Raw genomic sequence first — 13232 nt, forward strand, 5'->3', positions numbered from 1 at the left:
CTTTATCTTGCTTATAGAGCAATATTAGCAAGAAATCACTGTGCTTTTGGATAACAGAGACAGTGAGAAAGTGAGAATTTGTTAGATTCAAGATACATTTTAGACATAATGGTTTGGAGACTGACGTGCAGATGTCTTATATTTTAGATATGAGTCATTAGGATAATGGAAGTGAAATATACTCTGGCAAAGAAAACTAAAGGAAGAAATGATTACCATGTTTGTGACAGGAAAAGAAGTCCAAAAGAAGTTAAATGTCTCATTTCTAGACTTCCTAAGAACTGCAATGTTCTTTCAGTGTGCCTGTATGATACATAAAGTTAAGAAAATCTCAACCACTACAACTCCAGTTTAGCAGAGCTTCTGCTTCCTGAAGATTTCATGATTAAGTGGCTTAAGTCAGCTATTTTAGGCCTTAACAGAGACAAACTTCTTGTTGCTAAAGCTTACATTACTTGTGTTTTCCCCCTCTGTCTCTTCTCATTGTAACAGATAAAACATCAATGCTTGACAGAAGGATGTGAGCTTAATGCAATGTGGGTCAAGAAATTCATCTGCTAGGACGTTGGGCTAAGCCAGGGAAACCTGGACAATGTAGGTAAATAAAGCTCTTAAGAGCAAAAGTAATTTTATCTGATCAACACAGTCAAATATACTTAGGTCCCCAGGGTTAAGGTTTCCTTCCTCATAGGGATTTGAGTCCAAAAACCTTATGTGATGCTGAATGATTCTGCCTAAATGCCATACAAAACTATTTCCTCTCGACTTTTCTCTGTGCAAATATCTTCCACGGAACTTGTATGAGTGGTGCTGTATTCACAGTAGGTGAACCTACAAGGATTCCAGTTCTGGGAGTTCAGAAACAAAAATCCAAACTTCATTCCCAACATGTTTGATGAGCATGTGCCATTTTCAATACTATGTTAGGTATTAACAATGTTAAGAAAAAATGACATAAGATTTACTCACGTTAAGGAACTCTCAACAAAATCAGAGAAATATACACTCCATTAGAATACAAAGTGCTAAATGCTGTGATAGACTTATGCACAAGGTCCTAGAGAAGCACTATGGAGCCATACACACACTTGGAAAGATGTTGCATGCTAAGAAAAACTTCCTAGAAGAATTGCCAACTGAGCTAAGTCTTGAAGGATTTGTAGAGAAGATTATCTTGGAGATAAGAAAGATGATTCCAGGCAGAAGGAATAGCATAAGCAAAGGCACTGTAAGGACAGATAAAAGATTAATAAATTCCTTGCTACTAATGAGCCTTTATAACAGTAAGCAAGACAAAATATAACTTTGGTACAGAGAATAGATTAGGACTAGAATAGTGGGAAAAAGACAATAGTTGCTACAGGGGTAATTAGGGACATTCATAAAGATCTGGGGCTATTAGAGAAGTCTTAAAAGTAGACAAAGTTTCAAGAATAGTGAGGACAAGGGGATACTTCATGAACAAAACCATAATGACAGGAAAAGACCCTATAAGCAAGAGTGATAGGGAACAACCTGGTTTAGATGAAATGTGCTTATAGTGGCCTTGGAAGAACTACAAGGGATTCAGATTTAATAGAGGGAAAATAAAAAAGAAAAGAGGTTTTAACTTTGTCAAACCAGAAGAGTAAAAGATATGTTCACTAGAACAAACAAAATAACCAGAGGAGGAAAATAAAAAGCTCATTCCACTACCCAGAGAAAAATACTTAAAGAGCACTGCTTCAAAGAACAGCAGTCCATTTTCCTTATAGAAATGCATTTAAACTCAGTAATTCCCCCAAAGCAGTCTATAAAAAGCCATGCTAGGCTGGCTGGCTAGAATATCAGAGAAACTTTAAAGGCTTCAGATTCCTAGGTAGCACCACAAACAGAATTCTCAGGAATGTGGGAGGTAGAGGCTTAGGAACCAAGTTAAACCTACAATTTATCTAAGAAAAAGCTATAACAGCACCACATATTTTTGACTGTCTTTCCTAAGGTAGAGCTATTTGGGCTAACCTTTTAAAATGGCTGCACTCCCATACACTGAAGATCACCTCTGCTGCTGCTGCTGCTAAGTCACGTCAGTCGTGTCCGACTCTGTGTGACCCCATAGACGGCACCCAACAGGCTCCTCTGTCCCTGGGATTCTCCAGGCAAGAATACTACAGAGTTGCCATTTCCTTCTCTGCTGGGAGCCCAAGCAAAAAAAAAAAAAAAGAGTAAAATAAAAGAAAAAAAAAAAAAAAAAGTGAAAAAAAAAAAAAAGAAAATAGAAAAAGATGTAAAGATAGAGAAAGAGCTAAAGAGTGAAAAAGAGAGGAACAGAAAAGAATTAGGGAACGCAACAAGATAGAGAAAGGAAGTTAAAAAAGATACAGAGAAAAAGATAGGAAAAAAAAAATTAAAAATTAAGGAAGAGAAGAGGGTAAAGAGAAAGAAACGAAGGAAAGAAGGGTAGCGAAAAAAGAAGGGTGAGAAAAAAGTGAGAAAGGCAGGAAGAGAGAGAGAAAGACAGTAAGAGACGCTTTGACCAGGTGCCCTGGCGAGCTCCCTCCCGCTCTGCGCAAACCTTTAAAAAACAAAAAACTTATCCACCACTTTCTGATTTAAGGCCATCGCCGCCGCCTCCGTTTGCGCCTTCCAGGGCCCAAGAGTTCCCCACTTTGCCCCCAAAGCCTCTCAAAGTGTTACCTAAGCCTGAAGAAGATAAAAAGTTTTTAAACAGTGGAGCTTTTAAAACAGACTGCACAATATGCGGAGCGTGCTCCTTGGAGAAAACCCCCTCAGGGGGGTCTCACCCAGGCTAAGGGGATTTAGCAACAATATTAACCCCTGACAAGCCGGTTGCTCCGATTCCAATGGGAGTGGCTGGCCCCCTGCCTGAGGGCATTGTAGGACTTGTGCTAGGGCGTAGCTCGCTTTCTTTTCAAAAAATTTTGGTATATGGTGTGGTAGATTCTGATTATATTAGAGAAATTAAAGTTTTGATCTCGCCGCTTACCAAAACTGTGCAAATTAATAAAGGTCTAAGAATAACAGTTTTTGCTTTTACCTTATCAGACAGGAAAAAATTTGACTTCTCAAGCTAAGAGCCACAGAGCGTTTAGATCTAGTGATCTAGCCTTTTGGGTGCAGGAAATTACAGCTCCAAGGCCTTTAAAAGATCTTTTAATTCAAAAAAGTAAAATCTCAGGGCTATTAGACACAGGAACAGACGTCTCTTAACATTTCTGGGAAAGACGGACCCAGCTCCTGGCCAACACATACTACTGAAAATGAGTTGGTGGGATTAAAAAAAGCGGAGTGGGAATGCTATAGAAAAAAAGGTGAGAGAGCGTTTAAAGCCTTGAAGAGTAGTGAGTTCCCCGTTGCTGGAAGTATTCAAGCAAAGATTAGATGGTTACTTGTCATATAAAAAGCTATAGACCAGATTTAGTTTACAAAATGATAATTGGAGAAGCTTATAAAGATGTTGTGTAACACCTCTTTACTTGCTTCTCATATTTAGGTGCCAAAAGTTTTAAAAATTGATAATGCCCATTTGAAGATTGTTTACTAACTTTAAATGATTTCCAAAAATTATTAGGGGACATTAATTGGATACGCCCACATTTAAAACTGACTACTGCAGATTTAAAGCCTTTGATTACTTAAAAAGCAATCCTAATTCCAGTTCTAAGAAAAAGTTGACTAAATGAGACAGTCAGCTCTTGTTAAAGTAGATGAGACTTTAAATGATCAGTTAATTAGGATTAATATTACCAAAAGATGAGATTAAACTATTCTTGCCACAAAACATACACCTACAAGGCGCTTGAGACAAAAAGGCCCATTGGTTCCATCTATCAGTGACCCCAAGAAAAATAGTTTTATCTTTTCCCAGCTTGGTGACACAATTAATTATAAAAGGAGGAAAAAAGAAGTGTAGAACTTTTTAGAAAAGAAGTAGCAAATATAATAATTTCACTTAATAAGGATCAACTGCAAGTCTTTTACAAAATAGTGATGATTGGCAAGTTGCCCTGATAGATTTCAGGGGTCAAATTTTGTTTCATTTGCCCTCTAGCCCCCACAGTAGTTAAAAGTTCAAAAATGTTAGATTGGCAGTTTGAAGATACCTGTGGAACTTTTCAACCCTATGTAGTTCCTATGCTCCCCTTTACCCTATGGGGGAGGGACGTGCTGTCTCAAATAGGAGATACTCAGAGAAGGGTTTTCTCAATTTCTTAGTTATCAACAGGCGGTACAATTAACAATACTTTATATATGTTATAAATACATAATATAAATATATTCGCATAATTACAGTTTGCCTAATTAGGTATGGGTATAAATAAAATATAATAAAGGTATACCTAATTCTATTTATAGATCTATACTTGATTTGTATATAAATTAATATGTATGCTATATATGCATATTATATATATACTGTATAATTAAATATATATTGCAGTAATATAATGTGTGAGTGGCTGATATTAATTGGTATGGATTGATGTGCTGTGATGATATATGTTCTATATACTGTATTATTATATATGTGTGACATGTATTATTGCAGTACATTGGTTTGTGTTGGCTGGTATTAGCTGTGTACGTGTTGTATTGCTGTAATATATATTAATTAATATATTAATTATAACGATTAATTCAAGTATATTGATTTATATATATGTCAATAAGTTTATACTTGTTGCCATATATAAATACATATATAAATACATTTTGCATTTAGGCATATCTATATACCAAAATGAGATAAGGAGTTTATACATTTATTATTTAAATTTATACAGAGACTTAAACTAAACATTAGACCTAAATTAACATATCTCTAAATTTATGTTGTTAAAATGTAAATTTTAAAAATTAAAAAATTAAATTGACAACTGCTTGACAATTCCTTTGCCATAAAACCCCCATAGGTGTAATTGGGGAAGCCAGACAAAAAATTGGTTTTATGGCAAAACGGCTCCCTAGAGTGGGTCCATCTTCCCGCTCAAACTAAAAAAGTAGCGGCTTCTTATTCAGGATTGACAGCTACTTTGATATTAAAGGAAAAAAACAGAACATTGAATTATTTGGTAAAGAGCCATCAGAAATTGTAATTCCATATAATAAAGAATAACTTGATGTGCTTCTAATGTTTGATGAAAATTGGCAGATTGCTATAGGAAACTATTTTGGTCAAAATTTTTACATCGTTTACCTTCACATGTTTTGCTGAATTTTATATCCAGACATCCAGTTATTTTTCCTGTCAGATGTAAACAGTCTCCTATTCCAAATGCTCAGATAGCCTTTACTGACGGGTCAACAAATGGTAAAGCCTTCATAGTTACTAAAAATCACCAAAAAGTTTTAAAAACACAAAAAACTTCAGCTCAAAGAGCTGAACTAACAGCAGTCATAGAGGCTTTTGCTATGTTTACAGATGAGGAATTTAATCTTTACTCTGATTCTCAGTATGTGGTCAGGCTGATTCCACACATTGAAACTGCGGTTTTGCCTGAAAATAAAACCACCATATTTCATTTGTTAACTAAGTTACAGCAACAAATTTGGAAAAAAAATAAAATATTTTTCATTGGACACATTCGGGCTCATTCCAGATTGCCTGGCCCTTTAAATGCCTTTAATGATTTGGCTGACTTGTTAACCAGAAATACAGTGGCTACTGTGATTGAGGAGGCCAGAGCCTCTCACTCACTTCATCATCAATACGCTACTGCTTTAAGATATCAATTCCAAATTCCCAGAGAGACTGCTCGAGAGATTGTGCGTTCTTGCTTACACTGCCCCACTGTTTATAATAATCTACCTATGGGAGTTAATCCTCATGGTCTCAAACCTAACGTACTCTGACAGACAGATGTAACTCATGTCTCTTCATTTAGAAAACTGTCTTTTGCTCATATAACTGTAGATACCTTTTATCACGTTATTATTACAACTGCTCATACCGGAGAGGCAGGTAAAGATGTGATACAACATCTCTTTACTTGTTTTTCATATTTGGGCCTGCCAAAAGTTTTGAAAACTGACAATGCTCCTGCTTACACTTCTAAGTCTTTTCAGAAATTTTACATAAAGTTTCAAATTAAACATAATACAGGCATCCCTTATTACCCACAGGGACAAGCCATTGTTGAAAGAGCACATCAAACATTAAAAATCCAAATTCAAAAACTAAAAGAAGGGGAGTTTAAGTATAGTTCTCCCCATCAAATCTTGCAACATGCTCTTTTCGTAATAAATATTTTAAATACTGATTTCAGCCAGAACTATTGCAATGCTTTGTCATTGGTGCCTGGAGCAATTAAATGCAAAACCATTAGTCAAATGGAAGGCCCTCTCAGGACAATGGAAGGGTCCTGACCCATTATTAACTAGCGGTCGAGGATGTGCTTATAATTTTCCACAGGATGCAGATTCTCCAATTTAGACAGGCTGATTCGCCATGTTGCAGACCCCCAGATATCCAGTTCCCCCATTGCTTCGATCACAAAAGAGGAGCCCGCCAGAAGGGGAGGCAAGATAAACATCGAGATCCCGGCGGGACCGACGGGGCTGCTGCAGCGCGAACTCCAACCAGAAAATAATTCTACTTATTCTGATTTGGCTTGTCTACCCTCTCCTTATGTTTTTCTCTTTACCAACGATTCTGGAAAACTTAATGTACATGTGACTTTAAACTGGTGGACCCAATGTAGTGACCTGTGAATAATGTATGCTCTCATCTTGTTTAAACCCTCAATATAATGTTTGCTCCTTTGTAGTGTTACAACGTCCACCTTATCTTATAATGTAACCACTTATTGATATAACTATAGTCTTGCTGTATTACAACAACTTCAGGATTTAATGCGATTGCGACGATTTGTGGGCTTACTTATTTTAGGAATATCAGCTTTAATAACCGCAATTACTTCTGTTACTGTGGCAGCAATATCATTGACTCAACAAGTGCATACTGCCCAATATGTTGATACCATGTCTAAAAATGTTTCACTAACTCTAACAACACAGGAAGCTATAGATAGGAAATTAGAGATGAGAGTAGACGCCTTAGAAGAGGCAATAATGCATATTGGGACTGATTTACAGGCTTTAAAAGTGAAAATGGCTTTGTCTTGCCACGCTGATTACCGGTGGATGTGCGTGACATCTTTAAAGGTAAATGAGACAGACTATGAATGGGAAAAAATCAAAAATCATATCTCAGGTGTTTGGAACAGCTCTGACATTTGGCCTGGACTTAGTGAAACTTCATAATCAAATACAGACCCCGAAACACTCTTGACTGGATTTTACCGCAGCTAATGACTTTTTTCACACTTTCTCTAACTTCATTTCAGGAAAAAACATTCTGTCTAATATCCTTGGATACATCGCTGCTGGTGCTTTAGTTTTGCTTCTCATATTCATTCTTCCTTGTATTGTCAGGATTCTTCGGCAGAACATTCAGAAGCTCGCGACTGAGCTGCATCTGGCTGTTTTAAGAAATAAAAAAGGGGGAGATGCTGGGAGCCGGCACATTGCATATTGAGTGAGGATCTGGAATAGCTCAACTGGAATTCTATCACTTCCGGGAGCCAGCGTGAGGCACTCCGCCCATGACAAAGGTCATGAGGAAGGAGGCTCGGCATACGCAAAGGCGGGATCGAGCCTCAGGAGTCCCCCTGGAAATTCTCGAGCATCTACCCCCAAAACCAGAGTCTGCCTACTTTCTGCTTTGTGCTTTCACCTACACCTCTGACTTTACGGGGGGCTGTCCCCCACTACCTCTCTCTGAAAAAAGAGTTAGCTCACAGCTCCAGTTAATAATTCCTGGATGTGACAGTGTTTAACCTACAAACTCCTTTGGAAATCCTCTAGCCTGCCTGAATGGGTTTTTCCGGCCACATGTGATTGTTCAGAGCCTCCCAACTGTGAGAGGCAGGAGATGTTCTAAACTGCCTAAACACAGATTCCTTTGAGTAGTTAAAAGATTGATTAGAAAATGTATTGGTGAAGGGTTTTTCACTTGTTGGGCCAATGTTTGCTGCTAAGTCTCCATACTCCTACTGTGTCCTTGGCAGTGTATTGATTGATATAATGGGTGTATAGAAATGTAAAATGCAGCTTTGTTCAATGCTTTTTGGAAGGCTGGCGCCTGACTTTGGAATAATCACCTTTAGAGAAAGATAAGTTTCTTAAAATGTTAACAGGCCTCCGGGCCAGAAGATGATGTCTATCACCTGAACTTTTGCATATGATAAGTTTACAGGAAAAAAGCCTGGCTTGCTGCATGACTCTACCCCTTCCCCCATTATCCTCTATGCATAACTTAAGGTATAAAAACTACTTTGGAAAATAAAGTGCGGGCCTTGTTCACTGAAACTTGGTCTCCCCATGTCATTCTTCCCTTTAACTTCCGGCTGAGCGTCCATCTGGAGCGTGGATGTCCTCTGCGACCATTTATTTGCCTGGGCTTCTAAGACCCACTCGAGAAGGTGTCTAAGGTGGGGCACCTTCCGCTATTCGAGAGGGCGCCTGCGGCCTCCGTGGTCAGAGCTAACCTGGTGTCACGGGTTATATTGATTTTCCGCGTAAACCAAGCCACTCAGCTTCTTTTCTCCACTGAATTTTCCTACTGAGCTATCCTTATTTCAGCCGCTTTTCTCTACTCAATTTCCTCACTGAGCTATCCTTATTCTATTACTCTTTGTATCCTTAATTAAAGTGTAATTAAGCAGTTATTCCCTGACCCTCGCCTAGCCGTCTCTCCTTCGAATACCCTGGATCAGCCGGGGCTGGTCCCCGGCACTTCTCCAATGCATGAAAGTGAAAAGTGAAAGTGAAGTCGCTCAGTCATGTCCGACTCTTAGCGACCCCATGGACTGCAGCCTACCATGCTCCTCCATCCATGGGATTCTCCAGGCAAGAGTACTGGAGTGGGTTGCCACTGCCTTCTCCAGAAGATCACCTCTAGGAAACTCATTATTGCAATTTCAAAAGGGAATGAAATCAAATCAGAAAACATTTAAGGGGCATCTATCATGTGTCATGTATTATACTACATTCTGGAGATTTAAATAAAAACATGACTTGGTCCCTGCTTTAAATAGGAACTTAAAATACTGAGGCTACTGAAAATATCCTGAAAATACTGAGAATATTGTCCACTCTACCAGATCATATCAACTTATTTTTGACTTGTAGACCATTTTTACTTCATTTTTCTACCCTTATTTTTTGGTTTTGGTTTCTTTTTTGCTTTTAAAATCTGAGTATACTATATAGATATATTGTAAGGACTTCAAATAGTTTCTGAGTAAGATATGAGTAACACAAGCAAAATAATAATTCAAGCCAAGTTCTCTCCTTCCTCAGAACAGTTTTATTCATATAGCCTAGACCCATGATGCTTAACCAGAGGTACACTCAGAATTATCTAAATATCTTTTAAAAAATATATACTCTGGACCCTTCCTCCATAGATTCTGACCCCAATAAGTCTCAGATGGTATGTCCTCAGAAACAGTCTCCCAGGTAATCCTGATGTATATACCAGTAGTAAATACCTGCTGGCTAAATCTCTAAACATAAGTGTTAAAGTAAATATTCTTTCGCAGATTAGAGAGGTAGTGTGATATGGACTGAAGAATACTTTCCTATCACTTATTACTTAGTTTCAATAAGACAATGAATCATGCTGAAGAAGTGATGCCTGTGGATTTTTTTTGGTTATCTATTAGCAAAAGAGGAACAAATACTCATTTAATTAATGCTATATAAATTAATATTCTTATTTGGAATATCATTCTGAAGAAACTGGATTTTAATGGTTCTTAGGTTATAACTTTATTGAAAAGATTTTCAGGGAGAGAAGAAAAATCACTCTGATGGATTTTATAAAGAAGATCTCCTTTTATTACTTCCACTAGTCACTCATAATCCTAATGTACACCTGAGAGATAAATACAGGTTCTCTATGATATTATGAAAGTATTATATCAAATTAAATTATTTGAAAACTGTAGGGAGAAAATAGGAAAAAGAAAAAAATGGCATGGGCATTAAAGTAAAATTTCTCTACTAATAAAAGGAGATAAGTAATTCCAATGAACAATATAATAGACTCTCTTATTCAACTGTGTATGTTAAATTGCCCTGCAGTGGAAGATAGATTTCTTAATGTGATATGTAAGATAAGATAGTGGTAGAAATCAATTTTTAATCAATAATGTCACACACATCCCAAATTTGTAGATTTACAATATTCTATTCCTATTAACTCAAAGTGCCTATTTCTAGCAACTCTATAGAGGACACACAGTTTTCTACTGAGGCAGTACTGTCATTGCCTTCTAAAAACTCAGTCCTGAAGATAACTATCATAACAGTTACATGTGGATTGACCTTTACCATCTCTTTATTTTGTAGTTATTCTGGCTCCTCTCAGATGCATTTCTCTTCAAGTTTTTTTTTTTTTAATACTAAAAAGAGACATGAACGTACTGCTCAATTTTTTAAAACTTACAAAATAGGATATAAAGTGTGTAACAGGAAGTACTCATCAGAATAAAAAGGATATGGAGCATATAGATGTGGCCTTTGCATAGAGAGAGAATATAACAAATGTAAAAGATGGGGAAAAGCTGGCAAGTCCTGTCAGATAGGAATATTAGTGGGGAATATGTCTTAGTTTGACTTAGTAAAAATAAAATGTATTAAGTCTGTAAATTTAGATACTCTTGTGAGAAACAGAAAAGATGAAAAGCAGACTGTATAGAATTTAATATTGTGATGCTACAAAATATAAGTGAACCAAGAATAACCGGGTTGGAGCCTGGCCAATGAATGCTGCTAGGACTCAACTATTCAATTTGCATGAAAACAAGTTACAAGTCTGGAAAGATTTGTGCATGCCTATACATCAGTCACACAAACATACTGTAGTCTTACAGATCTCTCATTCAAAGAATAAATCCATCTAAAGTTCAAAGGAGAATGCTAAAATTTATCTAGGTAAAGGTGTCTAGGAATCTGTCCGTAAAAGACAAAATTAAACAAACACCGAGAACACTTTCTTAATAAAAACAAAACACACAAACCTTACAAAAAAGGGTGATTCAAAATGATCCACTCAGAGTAAATTAAAAAAAAAAAAAGGGAGAGACAAATGAGTTTAAGGAAAAGATCTAATTTATCTCTTCTCATTTCCCTAACCACTAAACAGAAATAGTACCTTCCTACAAAATGTCATCTTAAATTATATTCACAACTTAATCATATGATGAATCTTAAAAAAACCATCGGACATTGTATTTTCAAATGTGTAAGAATGTATTTTATTTTTGTAATCCTTAATATTTTATTGATTTCACCAGCTAATAATTATAGAATTGTTAAAATATTTATATTTTTATATATGTCTCATTTGTTTTATAGATTACACAGATTTTCTTCACTTGGAATATATTAAAAATTTAGTTGCTGCTAATCTGTCTTTTACAAATCTGAAAAGAATCAAATAAATACTCTACATTAACTAATACTATTTACCAGTAGTGTTATTTTGCTTAAATATGAAATTATTAGAGTGCATTCTCTTGAAAGCTTTAGTGAATTGGCGGTTTCACAGTTTTTCTAGGTATCTTGCCAGGAAAAGTCAATCAAAGTAGGCAACATGCATAGATGGAGAGTTAGCAGAATCATCTCATTCAGCTTAAAAATTGTATATATGTATATATAGTGTTCTCTAACACTATCTAGCAAAGGGGTAAACTAAATTGTTGCCTTTTATCTCTGAGTGATGGAATTTCAGATTTTTTAAATTGGAGTCTTCCTACTCTAGGATAAAGTTTTTTGCTCTTGCTTTTATAATGAGCGTATTTTATTTTTACAATAATTATCCATAAATATGAAATTGATAAAATGCAATAAAAATGGACTAACCTGTTGTCACAGAAGACTCGGACTCTCTCAATTTCTGAGATGCTAGAAGTTTTTCCTGCAAGGCTTTCTGAGCAAGTTGTGCATCCCATTCTTCTAGTTCTTTCTCAAATCGCTGGTTGTCTTCCTCAACAAAATCTCTTAAGTCAGGGGGTAGTGTTTCTATTCCAACAAGGGCCTGCCCAGTTTCTTTATTAAACTCCTCTGCAAATCATATTTCAAAAACTATTATAAAATTAAGGATTAAAAGAAAAATGCAAAGTTCAAAACAGAAGGTATTTCAAGTGTTAAGGTCCAAATTATTACCATCTAGCAAATCAAGATTACCTATATATTAAAAGAAAACTCAAACAAATGCTCAGAAAAGCAAGATGCAAATATGTGATCACCCATTATAGGTAATGTTCTCAGCTTTTATTTTTATTCTGAAGAGTAAAAAAAATAAAACAAGACATAAAGCCAAAATTGTTGCTACTCAAACACTGACATAGTACTACTTTTTCTACTATAAAATACCAGATACTTGATTATTCATGAAGTAAAACTTACCACAAAATGAGAAGTAACACAAAACCTCAAAGCTCAAAACAGAACTAAAATTCTTTTCCATCTGAAGCAATTATTTCAATATATTTATATACAATTTGAAATCTAATCCATATAGCAAAGTTTTTTTTAAAAAATCACATACATAGAATCTAAAAAGGTTACTCAACCTCTACCACACACACATAAATTAAATTTTAGCTTTTCAGTCATAAATCCAGCAAGTTTTGCTGAATGGTTAAATACAAAAGGAAAGTTGATTTCTATCAGTCTCAACAAACCTTTATTACGTGCTTTCTTTTTTATATGCAAAGTCTATATTAGAATATGAGAAGTAAAAAGATTAAGACCATGTCATAGTATGACATGGTCCCTGTCTGTGAGCAGATCAGAGTGAAGTGGGAAAGGCAAGCCAGCATATAATTCCACCACAGTAAGTGCCCAATACAGGTATGCTATGAGAAGATAAGAACAGATACTTTCTGGCAAGTTCAAGAAAAACTTGGCAAAGCAGATGACATCTGAATTGAATCTTGAGAGATGAGCAGGAATTAGGCAAAAGAAGAAATAAGATCATTGGCAAAAATAAAAAACATTAGAACATATTGATATAAATATGTGAAATGATTTGGTGTGACCCAAAGAAGTTTAAATATCACTCAAGTATATAAAGTTTGAAATGGAGAGTGGTTATAAATGAATCTGGAGAGACAATTAGAAGCCATATAATGGAGGCTTTACAAGTTAAGCGAAGAAGT

At 35.9% G+C, this 13232-nt stretch overlaps 1 protein-coding gene across 7 annotated transcripts in view; it reads right to left on the bottom strand.

The window, feature by feature from the left end:
- USP25 (ubiquitin specific peptidase 25) overlaps positions 1–13232 on the bottom strand; it is a 164343-nt gene that overhangs the window by 46376 nt on the left and 104735 nt on the right. For all 7 annotated transcript variants that reach the window (XM_025282229.3, XM_025282221.3, XM_025282223.3 and 4 more), the window contains one exon: positions 11932–12132. In XM_025282229.3, coding sequence (XP_025138014.1) covers positions 11932–12132 — 201 coding nt within the window. The remainder of the gene's footprint in view (positions 1–11931; positions 12133–13232) is intronic.

The sequence above is a fragment of the Bubalus bubalis genome, chromosome 1 (genome assembly GCF_019923935.1).
Source record: "Bubalus bubalis isolate 160015118507 breed Murrah chromosome 1, NDDB_SH_1, whole genome shotgun sequence".
In the NCBI taxonomy this organism is placed as follows: domain Eukaryota; kingdom Metazoa; phylum Chordata; class Mammalia; order Artiodactyla; family Bovidae; genus Bubalus; species Bubalus bubalis.